Source organism: Jaculus jaculus, chromosome 10, assembly GCF_020740685.1.
Source record: "Jaculus jaculus isolate mJacJac1 chromosome 10, mJacJac1.mat.Y.cur, whole genome shotgun sequence".
NCBI classification, from domain to species: Eukaryota; Metazoa; Chordata; class Mammalia; order Rodentia; family Dipodidae; genus Jaculus; species Jaculus jaculus.
The window spans coordinates 98469896-98491304 of NC_059111.1; the positions used below are offsets into that span (position 1 = coordinate 98469896).

The window sequence follows — 21409 nt, forward strand, 5'->3', positions numbered from 1 at the left end:
TGGTAAAGAGAACTATACACAAAATCCTGGTAAGCTGTGATTTGTGGGAATAGGAAGTTGCACTTGGGAAAGGCTGGATGAGGAACCATGACCCTCCAAGGACAAACTGCATCACTGCACTCCCCAGACAGATTTCAAACCGTACTACATACCTTCATTCATCACAGGCCTTATGTTTGCCAAGCGGCCATTGCCAACTTATTAAGTGGGCAGGGGAGGACTCACTTTTAGATGAAGCAATTGATAGAAAACAAAATCAATGAGTTTTAGCAAACCCACGAAACAAAATAGACTCACCTGAATTTAGTGCCCTTGCTCATTATGAGCAATATTGGAGCTTTAACAAGTTTCCAAGGAAACATGCCAGAGGGAAAAATTTAAGTCGTATCCAGTTTTTATTGAGCTAAACATTTCTCATTACATGTTCTTTAAAAAAAAAAAAATACTTAAACACCATATTTAGCTGAAGCCTAAAGTAGAGGAATGCTCTGCCGAGGTCTTATGGCCAGAAGTTATAGCGGGTGTTCTCGTTCCTTAATGGATATACAATCTCTGCATGGCCTAAATGATGTTTGTTCGAGAAATAGGTACATGTGTCTCCGTAGCTCTATTCCAGCCCTTATCACATGAAGAAGACAAAACTCCAACAATCTGGGACTAATTCTGTTCTGTTTTGTTCTGTTTTCAGCCACAGTGTGCCCACGGTAAAACTCAACATTAGCATTTTAGAGGTAGAAAATTAAAGCTGGGAGGGGGACCCAGAAGACCTTGCACAAAGCCTTGCAAAATGAGCATATGAAGAAAATGGGGCGGCAAGGGGGAAAGCTGGGAAGACATCTAACACTTACCACCGGCACACACCCAGGAGCCCTAGAGTGTCCGAAGGTGGCCGATGACTCACTGTAAGACCACAACACACCCTCCTCAGCGGAGACTTAAGATGCTAAAGAGATGTGAGATGCATGAAGCCATATGCAGAGCTGCATATGGCAGCTTGAACATGCATGGAAAAAAGCCCAGCCTATGTAAATGTGCCAGAAAGCCCATGACATGCAAATGAGCCAAAAGGCCCAGGTTATGTGACAGAAAAACTCCAATCCTTTGTTCAGCAGTCACCATGAGAACTAGAAGAAAAAGAAAAAAAAAAAAAAAGTTTTCTCTGCTCCTGCCCTGTGATTGGTGGTTAAACTGACAATGATGAGGAATCAAATACAAAGACATGTTTCTTGGGTGAGTTATGTGAGGGCGTCTCCAGGAAGGATTGCTGGAGGGAGGAAGACCTTCTTCCCCCTGAGTGAGGGGGCCTTCCAGTGGTGGGCTGCATGTCATGAGGAACACCATATAGTTATCAGCTGAGTGCTACTAGACTGTGTTACAAAATAAAGGGACTTCACCTCTACCTTGACCTTACCTCTTCCCACTCCCCTGTTACTCTGATCTGGTAAAGCAACAGACAAAGCCAGATTGGATGACATTCTACAAGACAACATACTGGTCTCTTTAGGATCATCAAGGTTTGGAGCTGAGCCAGACCAGAGGAGACTAGGTAGATATGCCCCTCAGTGCAGCGTGTAACATGTAGTTTGAAGTATCTATAGTACTATTGCAACTAATTTATGTCTAAAACCGTTCCAGAATAAAAAGCTTATTTCAAAATACTCAGTGATGGGTATGAGATCATGCAGTCGGGAGAATGCACTCAGACTGAAGGAAGGGAAAGTACAAATATCTGGATCCAGACCATCAAATACAGGTACAGTGTTTGCAGGCTTCATGGATTTAAGTACCTTATATTCCTAGCAGACTTTCATAATGGTAGGTATGATAAAAGCAAATTGAGTGAACATGACTATGTTTTCTTCCCATAAAATTTTTGTGATACTCTTGCCCCAACCTAATATTCTTTTTTGAGTTAGGGTCTCACTCTAGCCCAGGCTGACCTGGAATTCACTAGGAAATCTTCAGTGTGGCCTTGAACTCATGACGCTCTTCCTACCTCTGCCTCCAGAGTGCTGGAATGAAAGGCATGTGCCACCAGGCTCTGTCCCAGAATATTTTCAAACTATAGTAGCTGAACACTGTCTTGCAAAGGGCAAATCTACATCACTTAATTGCCATGATAAAATGTGAACATTGTACAGATGTTTTTCTTCTTATTGTTCCCCTTAAAGCTCGCTCTAATAACTATTTACATCGCAGCATTTGCATTGTATTCAGTATCATATGCAATCTAGTCATGATTTAAAGTATACAAGACATGGCCAGGTTATATGCAAATGCAATATCAATCACTAAGGGGACCTGAGTATCTATCTGTGAATTTTGATATCCATGTGGGATACTAGAACCGATAAGCTGGGGGATGACTGTGTCCATCATAGTCTTCAAATCTATTTTGGAAGGTGAGCAAGGGAGTCTGTGGTGGAGGGGTGCATGTTGAAGGACATCTGGCTGTCCTCTGAGCCCACCTCTAGAGACTTGCAGACAGATAGGCAATGTGGCGACAGACGGTGGACCTCCTCAGCAACTGCAACCACAACAATCACCGCTTCCTCTTCTGGTGAGCAGATCAGTGTGGCACACTCACCACCAGGGGCTTTACATGCAGGGTTTCCTGTAACCCCCCCCCCCAAGCCCAGCAAGGCTGAAATTATATTCTCATTTTAGAGATGAAAAGAGTTGATCTTCAAAACAATTAAATCACTGCACCAGGATTGCAGTTGAGATCCAAACACAAACATTCCTTTTTTTTTTTTTCCTACCAAATCACACTAAGTTCTCAATAAATCACAAAAACACAAGCACACCTTTTTCTACAAAATCACTTCTCAAGGAAATGCCACCAGGGCAAATGCCTAAATGCTTTCGACCTGGTTAGAATGTAATTCTAACATCACCAGTCTCCACAGATACATATCCTGAGGAAGAACACATGGTCCATCCATCACAATGATATCCATTATGCTGACATAATGTACAGTACGCAGCAAATGTTAGTCCCTTCATGTCTCTATAGGCTACATCTGCTTTCATTGATTTTAGCCATATACTTTTTAGTCTCATGGAATATCATAGCAATTAAAAATTGTAGCATTGGCCTGGAGAAATGGCTTAGTGGTTAAGTGCTTGCCTGTGAAGCCTAAGGACCCCGGTTCGAGGCTCGGTTCCCCAGGTCCCACGTTAGCCAGATGCACAAGGGGCAGCACACGCATGTGGAGTTCGTTTGCAGAGGCTGGAGGCCCTGGCGCGCCCATTCTCTCTCTCTCCCTCTCTGCCTCTTTCTCTCTATGTCTGTTGCTCTCAAATAAATTTTAAAAAATTGAAAAACTTAAAAAAAGTTGTAGCATTAGCTAGGCTCAAATGTAAAGTTTAACCAGTTTACATGGGATAGAGTTACATTTTTAACCAGGATCAAGTTGTCTTACATCACAATGAATCTTTCTGTAGCTAAAACTGAAACTGATTTTCAGAAACTGATTATATCCTTTATTGATAACTCAGTTGCATATTTTATTTGATTAATGGTAGTGATTTTCTGCTTTCACTATTACAGATTTCCTTTAATGCTTATTTCCTTTTTTATATTTTATTTACTTATTTAAGATAAAGAGAGGCACACAAGGGACTCTTGAAGCTTCAAACAAACTCCAGACACATGTACCACTTTGTGTATCTGGCTTTATGTGGGTACTAGGGAACTGAAACCAAGCCAGCAAGCTTTGCAAGCAAGTACCTTTAACCTCTGAGCCATCTCTCCAGCCCTAATATTTATTTTAAATGCAAAGACACTGCCATAACCATTAACTCAAGAGTTGATCAACGATAACCAGTGAGGAAGACAATAAGCATGTGAAGTAATAATGAAATTTGCCAACAGCAGTCGAAGTTAAGCACTCATGCTCCATGCTGTTGTTTTAGACAAAGGCTCCCAGGAGAGATGGAGGGGCTGAATGGAAGGGAGATGGGAGGTGTCTGAAATGGTAAGAGTCATATTTCTCTATGCTGAGATAAGCAAAGCAATAAAGGGGTTGCCATACTGGATTATCAGAGAGCCCTGAATTATAGACAGAAGCTGGGCTTCGTTAAGACAACAAACATCCAAGCTTGGAATCTAATATGAGCAACGACCCAGGCCCAGAAGCAAGAATCAATTAAACAGTGATGGCAAACAGCCACAGGCTGCCTGAATAAATCACTCGGTTGTGTCATCAGAGGAGGGAACTAATAAATCAAACCCAGTATCAGACTACTGCTCAAGTGGAAACTTCACTGACGATAAGTGAATATTCTCAGAGCTCTAGTCTCTTTGTTCTTCTGGGATGCAGGTCAGAGTATAATTGTTAGGGAGTTTTTTTTTTTTTTTTTTTTTTAAGCTAGATGTGTTCCAAGAACTTCAGTTAACTAATGTTTCTGGAAGAATACATCTATTTTGACATGTCCATCACATATGGGCCTGAACTGGTCTTTACTCCTATTCAACTTGAGTTCTGTCAGCCTTCACATGGATTTGTAGTAAATTGCAAGTTGGAACCAGGCAAAAGGGCAAAGGTCAGAGTAAACCCGTAAGCTCAAAAACCAAGCTCACCTCGGCATCTACAGTTTAGACATGGTGCACCCTTCAGCTGAAAGCAGAGTGACTATGTTGGCAACTTTTACTTCCAACGGATGTATTTTTCAGACTCAGGTCTTTAATGTAACTCTTTTTCTGCCCCCTTCCAGAGGTCAGTTGTTATCTTGGATTCCAAAGACAATGCTGAACTTTTTGGACCTGCAGTTATGCCAAGTTACTGCTCCCAATTTAAGAACTTTTCCTCAACTGGAAGTTTTATCTTGGAAGATATGATGAGCAAAGAAAGCGCTTGCCAGGAAATGTCAGCTTCCTGCAAAAACTCAAATCACAATTACCTCTGGCAATGGTGGACAGACAGTGCTGCCACAGAAGATAGAACAGATAATTGCCAGCCACAGATAAGCCTCAAATATCATGCCAGCCAAAAATTTCACACATTCCCACTCCCAACGGCCTTCCTTCAGAGTTGAAGGCAAGCTGCCAACTTTTACTTGAGGTGAATTCTTTTTCTTTTATTATTTGTAATAATTTGAAGCTATTGTTTGGAAATATGAAATAAGAAAGGCCGTGAAATCCTGTTCCTTATAATAAGTATCTTCTAGAATTCAGTTTACTTACACTGCATGGACATCTTGTTGCACTCACATACATATATCACACATGGTCAACTTTCAAAGGGTTAAATTAGATTTTGTGACGATCTATCATTATAATTTCATTTGCATTAAATATACATATATATAATTTCCTTTGGGCTGGAGAGATGGCTTAAAGGTTAAGGCTCTTGTCTGCAAAGCCAAAGGATCCAGGATTGATTCCCCAGGACCCACATAAGCCAGATGCACAAGGTGGCACATGTGACTGGAGTTTGCAGCAGCTGGAGGCCCTGGTAAACCTACTCTCTCTCTCTCTCTCTCTCTCTCTCTCTCTCTCTCTCTCTCTCTCTCTCTTAAATAAATAAATAAATACCATATACATATATATATATATATAATATAATTTTCCAATATGTTATTAACAGAAGAAAGAAATGAAGCACTTCAAAAAGTTACTTCCCCTCCAGCTCGCACTCTTCTTCTAACAACAGGAAGGTGGAGAATGGAGGGAAGGCGGAGAGGAAAGGCAAGGCAGTGGTGTTTATGAACGAGGAAGCTGAGACAACCAACATGCGAGAGAACTGAGAATGCAGGGTCCCACAGAACTCCCCCTCACATTCGGCCTCCAGGAGAGAAGGACCCCCACACGAAGCCACCTGCAGATCCCAGAAGGCCCTGCACATGCTCTCATGACCGTCCTTGGCTCTCAGGAATGCCACGCACTAAAGCTCCCACAGTGAGTGTCAAAAAGCAGGAATCAGGAGTCGCTGTCTCCGCAACGCTTCCCCACTCCGTGGCCACCCGCTGGAACCTCTGGCCTCTTCTCGTACTTCTCGTGAGATGCACCGTGGACCAGCTGGGGCTTCAGTTCTATAAAAAACTCCTTCCTTGCTTGTGGCATTTGAGCCTGTTCTCCTAGACACTCACCTTCTTGCCTTCTCTGGTCCTGTTGCACCTGACTCTTGGCCTTCCCAATTAAGAGGGAACCTACCAACTTGATGCCTGTAACACCCAGGATTGTAATGTCTTCCGATCTATTTTATTAATATTTTATTATTTATTTGCAAGTAGAGAGAGAAGGAGAGCAGAAGAAGGAAGGAGGGAGAGGGAGAGTATGGGCATACCAGGACCTCCTGCCATTGCAAATGAACCCCAGATGCATGTGTCACTGTGCATCTGGCTCTATGTGTGTACTGATATTTGGACCTGGGCTGTCAGGTGTTCGAGAGAGTGCCTTTAATATCTCTCCAGCTCTTTCCTGCTCTATTTTATCCAATAACCTCATTTACCATGACATAGATCTGCACCCATCTAAACTAATGACCAGAATATAAACATGCCCAAATAAGTACTGACTGATGAAGTAAGCTAACAACTGGCTGCATATTCCAAGGTATACAGAAAAGATAAACACTAGCCGGGTATGGTGGTGCATGCCTTTAATCCCAGCACTAGGGAGACAGAAGTAGGAGGATCACTGTGAGTTCAAGGCCACCTTGAGACCTGAGACTACACAGTGGATTCTAGGTTAGCTTGGACCCAAGCAAGACACTAACTTGAAATAGATATATATATATATATATATATATATATATACTTGGTCAAGTAATTCAAAGGTTGACTCAATTAACACCTGGAGAAACCGTGGCCCTTCCCCATCAGTAAATGACTATATCATCATAGCATCCCGTGTTCACAGGCCTCGGTCTGCCATCACACCACAGCTCAGGAACTGAGGTAAACCATGTCCCACCCTGCCTAACTTGGCTGTAGCAGCTTCTTCTGTTGGCTCAAGAGGTTCTAGAGGGATGTTACCATATCAACTTTCTGTCTTTCTCATTTTTTGACAAGGCTGAAACTAAAGAAATGACTAAACCAAGAACTCCCGACTTGACAAGTACAAAAGAACGACCAGATTTTGCTGTTTCCCTCCCGTGCTCCCATTTATTTATGCATTTGTGGCCCATATGTTAGCACTTGGAGTTCCCATGTTACTATGTTTTCCTGAATTATACTTTCAGACAGAAGGACGAATGAATTTAACCCACGAAACCAGAGGCACGGCAGAAGCAGACAGGCTCATCACGTGAGCTCTCTTAGGCACTGGCGACTTACAAGCTTCCCGGAGTTTCTCTTTGTCGTAGTGGAACCCTTCATAGTCTTGCAGACTGATTTTGTTCACCCGGATCCTCAGGCGATCTGGGACAGACTGGGGACTGCAAAACAAGAACCAAGCAGTCAGATCCAAACGAGAAGGCAGAACCGGGCGGCAGGCATCTGGAGGGACTAATGGCAATAGCGCCTCTTCTGGCTTGGAAGAGAAAGTTCATATTCCAGCCAGAAGTTGAACCTGTCTACCAGAACACAGAACTTGTCTGTAGAATGCCTCTCTGTGTCTATGGAATGTAGGTAGGAACACATATTTAAAGGAAGAAAGGAGTTTTGGAGAACATTTTCGTAAAATATTTACTAGTAATTTGTTAAAATTTAAAGAAAGCTCTTGGGCTGGAGGAATGGCTTAGCGGTTAAGCGCTTGCCTGTGAAGCCTAAGGACCCTGGTTTGAGGCTCGATTCCCCAGGTCCCACGTTAGCCAGATGCACAAGGGGGCGCACGCGTCTGGAGTTCGTTTGCAGTGGCTGGAGGACCTGGCGCACCTATTCTCATTCTCTCTCTCTCTCTCTCTCTCTCTCTCTGCCTCTTTCTCTCTCTGTCTGTTGCTATCAAATAAATACATAAAAATAAACAAAAAAATTAATAAAGAAAGCTCTTGTGTTTTGTGCAATGATACATTAGACACAGTACTTGGAAATGGTGAGAAGGGTATAGGGTCTAGAAGGTACTGTAAGAAATATGTCCGCAATAGCCACAATTGGTTACTGGTGGCCTAACCCTCCCTAGAAATTTAAAAAATCTATTTAAAAGTGTGGACTGAGAATCCAGGGAGCAGAGGACTAAGACTGGCATAACTCTAATGAGTAGTCTCTGAAAAAAAAAAAAACACTCAATTAAAATATGTTACAACAAATGCTGCCTTTGAGGTTCCTCAGAGTGCACACACGTATGTGTGCGTGCACACGCACGCGCGCACACACACACAGTGTACTTTCATTAGGAATAGAATGAAGTATGTGGCCTATTTTGAAAGAATTAAATTGAGCTGGTTTAGGACACATGTGATGCAGTTAAATTCTCCACAGCGTCTTGCTTCCTCTCCTAAGTTCCTTGAATTTTTCTTAAGTCGCATGTTCGAAGTAGTTTAATTCGAGGCATGAGCTGAATCAGATGACTTTGTACCTGTCTCCTCCACTGTGGATCAATACATCCCTTTACATGCTAACAGGCTGCTACCCCATGTTGTCCTCGTACACTCTTACTACGCAGGCTTTATTAGTCATGAGCCTTCTCTCAAATATAATACTTTTATACTCAATGGTGATAAAAGTCACCAGCTGACTAACCTGGAAGACCATTAGTCTACAATTCATTTATTTAAAGGAAGGAGAGGAAGAAAGAAGAGGGGTGGAAGGCAGGGGAGGGGTAGAGGAAAGGAAACATGGAAAAGAACAGATAAGAGGAAGAAATAATGCTTTCATAGACAGGACACCTCTATCCATGCCTACTTCAAGTGCTCAAGTCCACAGACACACACACACACACACGGGGTGTAGGAGTCATAACTCATAGAACTTCAGAGAAACTCTGGAAGAGGAGGATATGGAAAAAAAAATAAATCTCATTCCCATGAATTATATAAGATAAGAAAATGTGAATTAAGGTAAAACTCAGTAATACCTTTGGTGTAGACTTCAACTCTCTTTACCAAATAACAACATGTATATTCTAGAAAAAAAAAAATTTCTCCCTTTCATACACATGTTTACAGGGAGACAGAAAAGGACAGAGATTTAAACTATTTTTTCTAATAAATGCAAAATTTCCAAGGAAGGCAGACAAGTAGAAATGCCTGAGATTCACCATATATGAAAACCAAAACCACGTATACAAAACTCACAGAGACACCTAGTCCTGGGAGAAGCTCTGCAGACAGACATGTCGGCTGCCAGTCCATCATCCCAAATGCACGTGTCAGCTTTCTACTTTGCATGGGCATTGCGCTGGCCTTGGAAGAATAAAGCTGACACGTGTATGTAAGTGCTGATAAGCAGATGAGAGCTCTAGTCTAGCAGAACATCTATAAATCAGTCGGAGAGACCTTGAGTACCACTTATGCCCACAAACCTCATTTTTGTGGGTAGGCAAAACTAAATCTCAGAAAGCTGGAGTGATTTTAAAGTCACATCGCTCTAACCGTCAGTGCTAGGATAACCTTAGTCTCCATACTTATCAGCTTGAAGTTTCTGATGCTGTACAATGCTCCTGGAGGACCTGAGACCTCCCATCAGGGGCTGAATACCGAGAATCCCAAGCATACCACAAGAAAGCCTTCACATACTGGTTAGCAGAGTCAAATGACCTCCACCTGGTAAGGAGTCTTTTAGTTGTCAACAAACAGTGGAAGTTGGTTAAGTGAACTGTGGTCCATCCTGACTTATAAATGAACTCACAGGTCTGTAATGTATTCAGAGGGTGATCTGGATATTGCATATTTTGCAAAGTTAAAAGTCACGGACTATTGCATATGGCATAAACACCCATATGTAAACTGCAGAATTTAGAAGGATATATGCATAAGAAAAGTGTCACAATTATGATTCAATAAGCTGCTCCAATTGCTTATCTCACAGGGATCAGTTTTGAGGGTTAATTTTCCACTGAATATCATCATTTTTAAAGAAATAATACAGCTATTTCAACAGAATATCAATCTATATAAAGAAATGATAACTCTGAATAAGAATAAAAATAAGAGAAGCCAGGCATGGTGGTGCACGTCTTTAACCCCAGCACTTGGGAGGCAGAGGTAAGAGGATTGCCATGAGTTCAAGGCCAGCCTGAGACTACATAGTAAATTCCAGGTCAGACTGGGTTATAGTGGGACCCTACCTTGAAAAACCAAATAAACAAATAAATAAATAAAAAGGTGAATAAATAATTAAAAAAATAAAAATAAGGCTCACAGTAAACCAGGCTGGGGATTAGATGTGAGTAGACAGGAATAGTGTTAGAGATTAACAGTTCCCACACTAGCTACGTACCAAATGCTTATCCCCAAATCATGGAGTTTCATCTTTTTCATTTCCGAGCTTCCTCAAATGCTTTATGAAGATTTTAACCAACCAACATTTCCCATCAAACATAACAGTCGGGGAAGATAGAAGGGCAGCCCTCCATGTCCTGTGCAGATGGCAGATGGGAAAGTGCCAAAAGTAGATCTCATGGCCTGAGCTCTAGTCTTTTCCGTAGACTGGAGGTATGAAGGCTGGAGGCCTCCTTGAAGCAGCAGCAGCCCCATGGGAAACCAGATTCAGCAGTCTGGAGGCTGGCCAGTCCTTGCTCTCACTGACAGGCATAGGCCTTTACTCAGGACTCTTCCATGCCTTTTCCCTGTCTGCACACTGACACCTTATGGCTTTCCAGTTTTGCTCTCTGATTCCAACGCACACGTTATTGTCTCTGAAAAACACCTACTGACCACCAGCCTTTCTGACTTCCAGAGACCATACTAGGGGCATACAATAAGAACCTGCATTTGAATAGAGTTGTTAAGATCCTAAATGAGGTTACATTTTAAAAATAAAATTTATTTATTTATTTGAGAGAGAGAAAAAGAGGCAGATGCAGAGAGAGAAAAAGAGAGAGAACAGGCACACCAGAGCCTCGAGCCACTGCAAACAAACTGCAGACCCACGTGCCATCTAATGCATCTGGCTTACTTGGGTACTGGGGAAATTGAACCTGGGTCCTTAGGCTTCACAGGCAAGTGCCTTAACCACTAAGCCATTTCTCCAGCCTGAAGTCACATATTTTTACACTTACTCTCCAGGATGACTAGAGAAGATGAAGATGATTGCCAATTGTTTAATGCGTAATGCCCTCACCCATCCAGCCTTCTCTTATTGTCAGTTCCCATCTTCTCTAAAAAACCTACAAAATACCTTGGTTTTGCTACCACCAGCAGCTTTCTTAATGCACAGTTTTCTAACTAGGCTGTCATGTGTCTTGCCTCATGTCAGTCATGGACCCAGTTGAAGCCCATAAACAAATCTGAGGGATCCATGATGGTGAACCATTCTGAACCCTGTGTAAACAATTGCACAACAAAACATTAAGAGGCCGGCCTCCAAAACAGATTGAATGAATTTGAATTGAAGTGTTTCTAGTTACTAGTTCATTACATACCCATGGGTTTTAGTTTCCTCATAAACAAAGTGCAGATACTAGCAGTATCGATCTCATAGGCATAGAATGAGAACTAAATGAATCAGTGCATGGGAAATGCTTTGGATAGATGCCCAATAGGTATTAGCTGATACCATTATAATAATTCAGAAACTTTATCTCCTAAATAAGATTCTGCCTGAAACTAGCATCGGCTGATACCAGCGACAAGAAGGTATTTAGAGCACCTATTAGAACCTCCCCAGACGCTTTCAACAAGATTCTGGAGAGAAGTTGTTTAGCCTGACTGCAGTCATGACATTTCACACTCGTGAATCTTCTGCTTCCTAGTCTTTCACACGGCCTACTAATAACATGGAAATAGAATACAGAGAGGGAAAAGTGCACAGAAATTAACTGAAAGCTAAGGAATTCAATTTTGTCCCCTTCTGTCAAACCACATTAGTGTCCTATTAATGGCTAACCAAAGGTGGAGGCTGACAGAGCTGTTCTTTGGAGTCTGGGGAATAGCGCTGTCATTAATTTTTCTAAAATTACATATGGCTGAGGAAGTTAGTAGAGCATAGAAGAGACTAACGACCTGGATAAAAATAATTTTGCTTCCATTCCGACACTGACCATAAGCCACCCATACTGATTTAGACTTTGTATCAAGGGTAATAAACCTGACTTCCATGGAACCACTGAAGTTTTCTAGAAGGGATACAGCAATCTATGAACTCCTTTATTGAAGTAGTGATCTCAACCCATCACCATCCTGTTCATTTCTCCTGTGACATTAGGACTACTTCTGTCAGCATAGTGGAAGCGTTGGGCTTAACTTCCAAAGCAACCCCCACCCCTGCCGCCCATGACCACTTTCTTAAGAGCCAGAAGATTAGTGCACTCACATGGGCTTCCAACAGTTTCCAGACCACGGCTTCACTTAGCCATACAATCCGTACCTACTGCCCTTCAATGCTTGAAGGAAGAGACTGCCATTCACTGCATCAAGCCCCTAGCACTCAATGTCATTCAGGTTACACCTGATTTTCATTATTCTCTGTCTCTTCATAGCCCTCACTCCCAATAGTTAGCTATCCACATGTACTCCATACACACACACACACACACACACACACACACACACTCACACGAATATATGTACACATATATATTCCCATCATGGTTTGAATCTGAAATTTCCCCCACAGGCTCATGTTTTGAGCACCTGGTACCATCCTCAGCTTCTAATGTTATTTTGAAAGTCATGGTGCCTCCAGAAAGTAGGGCCTGGATAGAGCAAGTAGGTCACTAGGGGAAGGACTCTGAAGGTTATACCCACCCTTAGTTCTGGCCTTCTCCTGCTTTCCAGTCTCTGTCACGTAAACAGTCCACTACATGCTCCTGCCACTGAGGATGGAGTTGCTCCCAGTAACATGCCTTCCATTCCATAATGGACTGAAATGTCCTCGAAACCATGAACATAGTCCTTTCCTCCCTTAAACTGTTCCTGTCAGGCATTCTGTCACAGGGACGACATGAATGTAACCCCCATAAGTCCCGATGAAGAACTGCTATCCACAAAAATCAATTTCTCCCTTCATGTTTCAAGCCCCTTCATTGCTGGATCAAACTGTTCAGCAGAGCTGTTCTCAGTCTGATGCAGCCACCACCCAGCAATCCCCCACCCATGGGTGATGTCTTGGAGGACAAAGCAGGCACAGTAGGTGTCTGCATCCTCCAGGGTCATTTTCACTCCACTATCACCATGATTCTCTCCTTGAAAACATGGCTCGTCTAGAAACAGCACTCTTCATATTAAGACAGTGGGCAAGGTAAGATGTACAGTCAGGAAAAATCTGTTTCAATCTGAACTCTGAAAATGAATTTAGGTTTGCTGCTGAGAACTCCAAATTTATCTGTTTTAAACCATTTTCCGATCTGAAAATGGGGCTGATGACAGGAATGGAATAAGTACTAAAAGAAAAGATAAGGCATTCCCAGTAAATAGCAAGTCGTTGAAAAGAATCTTATTACAGGGCTGGAGAGATGGCTTAGTAGTTAAGCACTTGCCTGTGAAGTCTAAGCATCCTGGTTTGAGGCTCGATTCCCCAGGACCCACGTTAGCCAGATGCACAGGGGGGCACACACATCTGGAGTTTGTTTGCAGTGACTGGAGGCCCTGGTGGGCCCATTCTCTACCTCTCTCTATCTGCCTCTTTCTCTCTCTGTCTATTGCTCTCAAATAAATAAATAAAGATAAAACAAAATTTTTTAAAGAAAAGAATCTTATTATTCCTACCATTGCTATTATTAGCATCTTAATGCTTCTTCTGTTTCCATAATAGGTATGTGTGTGTGCATGTGCCTGTGTGTTGTTAGGAACTGAACTCAGGTCTCACGCATGGTAGGCAAGTGGTCCACCTTCAAGCTACATCTTCAGTCTTTTTAAATTTAAATTTGGGGCTGGAGAGATGGCTTAGCGGTTAAGCGCTTGCATATGAAGCCTAAGGACCCCGGTTCGAGGCTCGGTTCCCCAGGTCCCACGTTAGCCAGATGCACAAGGGGGCGCACGCGTCTGGAGTTCGTTTGCAGAGGCTGGAAGCCCTGGCGCGCCCATTCTCTCTCTCTCCCTCTATCTGTCTTTCTCTCTGTGTCTGTCGCTCTCAAACAAATAAATTAAAAAAATTTAAAAAAAAAAATTTAAATTTGATTCTAAATCCAGAGTTGCAGCTCCGATTATCAAACAGCAAGCCTTACCATGATGAATGTCTGAAGACATGGGTGGAGAGATAAGATTCAGGCTTAGATAGCCTTTTAATCTTCTAGGTAAGAATGTAATTAGAGAGAGTTAATGTTTGCAAAGTATTTTACTCACAGATATCAGGAATGTAAATCTTCTATATGCTGCATAGGAGAACTTTAATGTATGGAGTCATACTCAATAATTTGTGCTTTGTGAAACACCATTTGTAATTGATATTTCTCTGATGACTCATGGTTAAGATATGTCCCTTATAATACTCACTATGCAGATAAACAAACTTTTACGAAGAACCATAATTTAGCCATATAGTTATCACTTAGGGAAAGTTAATTTTCCTTGGAAGACAGACAAGCATCACAACTCAGTCTGCCTTTCTCCCTTCAGATTCGATTTTAAAAACAATAATAAAATTTCCTTAAATTCTTTCAAGCAATCCAAATATGAGATCACAATCTAGATATAATAAAATGTGTTTACAGCTTATCTTTAACAGAGTTTGTTTGGACTGGTCCTTATGTTACAAATGGGATATGACTAAAAGACTAATTCCTATCATGAATTCCCAGGAGGAATTCTCCCTCCTTGCAATTCCAGCAGTTGCCCAAGTGGTTTCCCGCAACTGTTTATAAACAAGGAAGTAACAAGCAAGGTTAATTCCTTTGAGATTCCGCATGATATTTGAGACCCCCACACAGCTCAGCCTTGGGGCTTCCCTGAGCTCCAGTCCTAAGGGTTTTCTGTTTTTCTGGTGTGTTTTGAAAGAGTCTCACTCCTGCCCAGGCTAACCTATAATGCTCTATAGCCCAGGCTGGCCTCAAACATTCAGTAATATCTCCTACGTCAGCCTCCCAAATGCTGGGATTAAAAATGTGCATCCCAGGCTGGAGGGATGGCTTAGCAGTTAAGGCATTTGCCTGCAAAGCCAAAGGACCAAGGTTTGATTCCCCAGTTCCCACATTTGCTAGATGCACAAGGGGCGCACACATCTGGAGTTTGTTTGCAATGACTGGAGGCCCTGGCGCGTCCATTAGTTCTCTCTCTTCCCCCTTTCCCTCTTTCTCTGTCAAATAAACAAATAAATAAAAATAAAATATTTTTTTTAATGTACATCCTTACACTGGGCTACTGAGACAGCACTCCAACTTGGTTGTCTATTTCTGTTTTCTGACTAACTTCTGGATCAGGAAGTAAACTCACACTGAGTTACCATATTCTTATCTTCTAGTATTTTATCTCTAATGGGATCCACACAGAGAAAATGACAACTAAGAGCTTATAAATAAATAGTAGAATGCTGCAGAGATGGCTCAGGATTAAGGCACTTGCCTGCAAAGCTTTAGGACCTAAGTTTGATTCCTCAGGACCCATGTAAGTCAGATGCCCAAGGTGGCACATGCGTCTGAAGTTCTTTGGCCATGGCTACAGGCCCTGCCACACCCATCCTCTCTCTATCTCTCCCTTTTCTCTTAAGTAACTAAATAAAATATAAAAAATAGTAGAGGTCCCTAGCAAAAAGGTAAAGAATTCATCTTATGAGTACAAGTCATTCAAGTGCACAGTAGTGAGCCAGAAATATCCACCAACACACCTTTACATCAGATATGAAGCTCAACTTTACTTAAACATAATTGTAATCAATGGCTTCCTTTAGCAACTTTCTAGAAATTGCTGAGTGTTATCTCGGGACATATTTTGAACTGCCACTAAAAGATAACCTACAACAAAAACTCATCTAAGGTCTCTTTTATAATAAAGCCAAACTGAATCAAGGCTTCTGAACAGAGATTTAAAATGGAATTCAGACACCTGCCAAATCCGGACGGAACGTTCATAATTCAGTTGTCATCTGCCTACAGGAGAGAACAATGCCTCGGGAACCCCAAAACCATGCATTGTTGAATCTTGAGAAGAATAGACCAAAATCACGTCAGCCACAGCTAGTCATGTGATCTCATTGCCAGACATGTTTTTCTGCAGAAACTTTACAGACTTTTAGCTCTCTGTGGGTGGCCCTCAGTTCTCTGTCTGTAGGACTTCCATTCGTGAAAGGCCTGATGGGTGTGTCATGGATTACAAACTGTTGAGACAGCTACCAGCAAGATCTTCCTATAAGATGGTGGGAGCCTTACAGGGTTGGGAGGTATCTACTTCAATGCTCACTATTCCATGTAAGTCCCTATTTTCCTATGGTTGCATCTTTCAAAGGCTGTTCAGATCTTCATTCAGAAATAAGTCACTAGAAGGAAGCGGCCTAGTGTAGAAGTTTGAACGTGAATGTCCCCATAGTCTCAGGTATTTTCAATTAAGCTTCCTATGTAGTTTCCATCAGGTATAGTCCTGCTGGAGAAGGTGTGTGACTGGGTGCAGATCTTGAGTCCAGCCCTAGGCGGGTTCAGAGTTAGATCATGCTAGCTGCTGACTCTCTGCTATGGGTGTATGACAAGCAAGACAGCTTCTTTCACCATGATGAAGCCTCCTCAGGAAACTATACACCTAAAAACAGCCCTTTTGGGGGCTGGAGAGATTGCTTAGTGGTTAAGGCGTTTGCCTACAAAGCCAAAGGATCCCGGTTCAATTCTCCAGGACCCACGTAAGCCAGATACATAAGAGGGTGCATGTGTCTGGAGTTCGTTTGCAGTGGTTGGAGGCCCTGGCACACCCATTCTCCTTCTCTCTCTCCCTCTTTCTCTCTCTCAAAGAAATAAATTATACATATATATATGTATAATATGTATATTTATATTATATATAATATATATATATGTACATATATATGTATAATATGTATATTTAAATATATAGACATATTTAAATCCCTTTTGTTCCATAAGCTGCTTCTGGTGGGATAATGAGAAGGTAACCACAATGCCTGGCTTTTGTTCAAATTGTCCTAAGCATTTGCAATTTCTCCCCAACACTCCTTCAGCTTTATTGGCACTCTAACTGCCATTTTGATGGATATTAGGCCTTAATTCACTGAGATAAGTCAGTCACAGGGACTAATGTCACAAACACTGTAAAGTTTAAGCACAAAAGCAGTTACAAAGCTGGGTGTGATGGCACACACCCTTAATCCCAGCACTCCGAAGGCAGGATCGCTGTGAGTTTGAGGCCAGCCTGAGACTCCATAATGAATTCCAGGTCAGCCTGTGCTACAGGGAGACCCTACCTTGAAAAAGAATCCCAGAAAAACAAACAAGCAAAAAAAGTTATACAACAAATAAATTTTGTGTTAACTTAATGGTTAAAATATTAAAGATAGACTATTATTATCAAATACCAAGGAACTTTTATAGTAGATGATACGCATTTTAATTTTTACACAGTAATTTCATACTTCTACAGAAATGTGTCATATTTCTGTGCTTTTGAACGTGTGATAAAGGCCAGGTAGAGTGTTGTGCACCCTTAATCCTGGCACTTAAGAGATTGAGGTAGGAGGAACACCATTTTGAGGCCAGCCAAACCTACAGAGTGTGTTTGTTATAGGGCAGTCTGGGCCAGAGTGAGACACTGCTTCAACAAAAATAGCTTTTAAAAAGATGCACGCTAGATGAATATACTATAGAGTGAAATGTCGATGTGGTCACCATCCCACTGTCTTGTTGGCCCAGTGTCATGTTCAGGGCGCGAAACAAGGAAGGACTGGTGAAGATGATCTGTGGCTTTACTCCATGATATTGACAAGTAAACAATTTCATTCTTTTTTTTGCACATGTGTGTGGCGTGTGTGTGGTGTGTGCAGATGTGTGTGGCAGCCAGAAGAAAATCCTAGGTACAAGTCTCACATGTGTTATCCATCTCCTTTGGTTCTTCTCCATAGCATGGAGCTCGCCAGTTAGCCTAGACTAGCTAGCCAGTGAGCTCCAGGGACTCACCTGTCCTGGACTTTTTAGCACGAGGATGACCAGCGTGCATTACTAGGCCTAGCATTTACATAGGTAGCAAGGATTGAACTCAGGTCCTCATGCTTTCAAGGCAAGCACTTTACTGACTGACCTAACTATTTTTCCCATTTCAATTTCATTATTATTATTTTTTTTTTTTTTGCCTTAAAAGATGAGAATGACCAATTGCCTGGATCAATATCTCAAACTCTCCATCACCTGTTCCTGCTTGCGACAGGGAGGGACCTCACAGTTACTGACTCAGTCAGCCAGCTCTGCTAGCTCCCTGAGGAGCCAGCCCCACACATATAACATGCTAAAACTTCACCAGAGCCACATCGCCTTTTTAGGCCACTGAACAGCTACTTGCTACAAACCTTCAACACTTTGCAGGAGGTTAGATGGTATCTTATCTTCACTTTCTTATTTTCCTTTATTCCTGAAGGCTGAGTCACTCCTCAGTTCTCACCTGAATTCACCCTTGGTGGCATTTCACACTGATGTTCCCTCTGTTCCCTAAAGCTCTTCTCTCTTGAATTCCAACTGAAAATGCTTTTTCTGATCTTTCCACCTAAGCTGCCAGTAGCTTCTTCTTTTTCTCCCTCGTGACTCCTTCTCCTCTGAACACCTTTCCAATATCTGTGTTTCTCGTTTCCTTCCACTGAATCCCCCACAGAGCAAACGACTACCATCGTCTCGCACTTAGATGAGCGGAGGAGCTCCCTGTACCCAAAAAACACATCTCACTGTATGCTGTCTGAAGTAGAAATGTGATCAGGACAGGGTGAACTGGCTCCCCTCTACCACGCAGTAAATCATGAGCTCTTTGAAGGCAGAATGACCAGCGATAGGATAGCTATCTTGACATCTCCCACACCATGTGTGAAATAGGAGGTTTTCAACATGTGTTACACAGCTGTTCTACATATTGAAATGAGAAAAGCTCCTTATCATGAAAAATGCCTGTACTCCTCAGCACGCTGAATCATGTGTGGCCTGTGATGTGCATCCCGGCCAGCACGGGTACCACCTGAGAGGATCTGGCTCAAAGGAAACATGAACTCCCAGTTAAAGCCAACCACCAAGCAACAATCTCAAAATTCGTGAGCTGTTACTGCTATGACTGCTATCCTGGGTAGAGTTGTTTCTCTGGCCTGCCTAAGGCTAATGGAAATGAAGGAGAATGTCTCCCTGTGAAGAGTTACTGTCTACAAATTTGAGCTTCCTGAAAGTGGAATCTCCCCGGTCCGCTGTTTGCTGAGCAGGCAACTAGAGACGAAAACTTTCAAAGAAAAGAGTCTCACATTCCCACTCACACTCTTTATGTAATCCTCCACTGCTTACGGAGCATGAACTCTGGACAAACACCACAAGGAAAAGAAAAAGCAAGCAACTGAATACAGAAGCAGTGAGAAGGTAGAATTTAGCTAGAGGAAACATGCAAATTTTTGGTTATAAAATTCTACACACTCAAATTTCGGACATAATGAGCAACTAAAAACAGTACATTATATATCTGCATGCTCAAAGTGTACGACATATTTGTATGAAAATGAAATGTCCATACGTAACTCAGTACCATGTACACTGAAATCATCCCAGTAAGTTTTAAATTTTTTTTAAATTTTTTATTTATTTGTTTGAGAGCAACAGAGAGAGAGAGAGAGAGAGACAGACAGACAGACAGACAGACAGACAGACAGAATGGGTGCTCCAGGGCCTCCAGCCACTGCAAACGAACTCCAGACGTGTATGCCCCCTTGTGCATCTGGCTTACGTGAGTCCTGGGGAATCGAGCCTTGAACTGGGGTCCTCAGACTTCACAGGCAAGTGCTTAACTGCTAAGCCATCTCTCCAGCCCCCAGTGAGTTTTTAACAAATAAAGCACTGTAGTAACCACAAGAGTTGGAGGAAAACAGTGAGAATGGAAGCAAATAACTCAGTTCCTGTCTACATCACAACAGGCCCAAATCACTTACTTTCCACATCCATGTAATGGGAGTTTTCTGGACATTCAAAATGATTATAGAGTCTATCATAAAATACTGGTTATAAGGTACATTATGACTGTAGCTGGAAATCTACAGATGAGCTAAAAAGAGTTCTTTCATGGCTCCAACTAAAGAGAGAACTGTTGTCACTGATAGCAGGGTAATGCGACTCCTAATACCTCAACTACTTTAGGATCTGGTCTCTACTGATCAAATACATATCTCACACTTATTTGCTATTTAAAGTGTCAAGACTCTTCACTTGAGTTTACAATCACCACTGTTTTATTATCCATTAAATCTTGTTTACAACAAGCAAATTGATTTTTCCTCTTCTAGGAAGGAATAGGGAGAAAGTGTCATGATCTGTGTAGTTTTCAAAGTGTCACTTCACAGAAGAAAATATGTGGTCTTTCATAATGTCTCAGAAGGCGCACTGAGATGAGGCTTCAATTACAGACATATGTGCTCACCTTCCTGTACATCTAAGCTCTTGTATGAATTGAGTGCTGGTATTTGTATGAGTGTACCAAGAAGTACAGGCAAAAATAACATTATTTTTTTAATTGCAACATTAATCTACCAACCAACAAAAGAAATGAAGCATTTAGAATTTTTTTTTCCTAAGAGAAAATAACCTAAGAAACAAGTTGTCAAAATGCACGAAGCCCTAATGGAATAAAAATAAATGACTATTTCTATGGCTTGGATGTTGTTTGTTTCCCCAAAGGTTTCTGTGTTAGGAACTTGGTCCTCAATGGTGCTGTGATAAGAACTGGGATGTGAGATGTGGGCCCTGGGGTGCTATGCCCTTGAAAACAGAACCACAAGGCTCTAGTTCCTTCATCCTGCATGCCGGGTGAAGTGACTTCTCCTTCCCAAACATGCTTCCATCGGGGCCACCTGCCAGAAAGAGGTGGCGCTCTAAAACTGTGAGCAGATGAACTTATTCATAAAGTTACCCTGCCTCAGGAATTTAGCTATAATGATAAAAGTCTGACTCACAGAGCTATCTTGAGTAGATGATATAACCTAATTAGGTCAAGAAAGGATAGAATGCATGCTTCCGTAGAAAAAACTATGATTGAAATCATCCAGGAGCAGACCTGCATTCCTAGGATCCTAGGAAGCAGACCTGGTCAGGAGAAGATTCCATGTTTTACTATATCTGGAGAAAATGAAAGGTAAACATGAGCCTGATGGGATGGTTTAGAATTTCCTGGGAGACCTATCTTCTGAGCATATCTGTGAGTATTATTTTAGAGAAAATCAACTGAAAAGGGAAGACCCACTGGAAGTGGGAGACACTATAACA

General features: G+C 42.0%; 1 protein-coding gene across 1 annotated transcript in view; it reads right to left on the bottom strand.

The window, feature by feature from the left end:
* Dgki (diacylglycerol kinase iota) overlaps positions 1-21409 on the bottom strand; it is a 499206-nt gene that overhangs the window by 127112 nt on the left and 350685 nt on the right. The window contains 1 exon segment of the mRNA XM_045160292.1: positions 7282-7382. Within this exon segment, the coding sequence (XP_045016227.1) occupies positions 7282-7382 (101 nt within the window).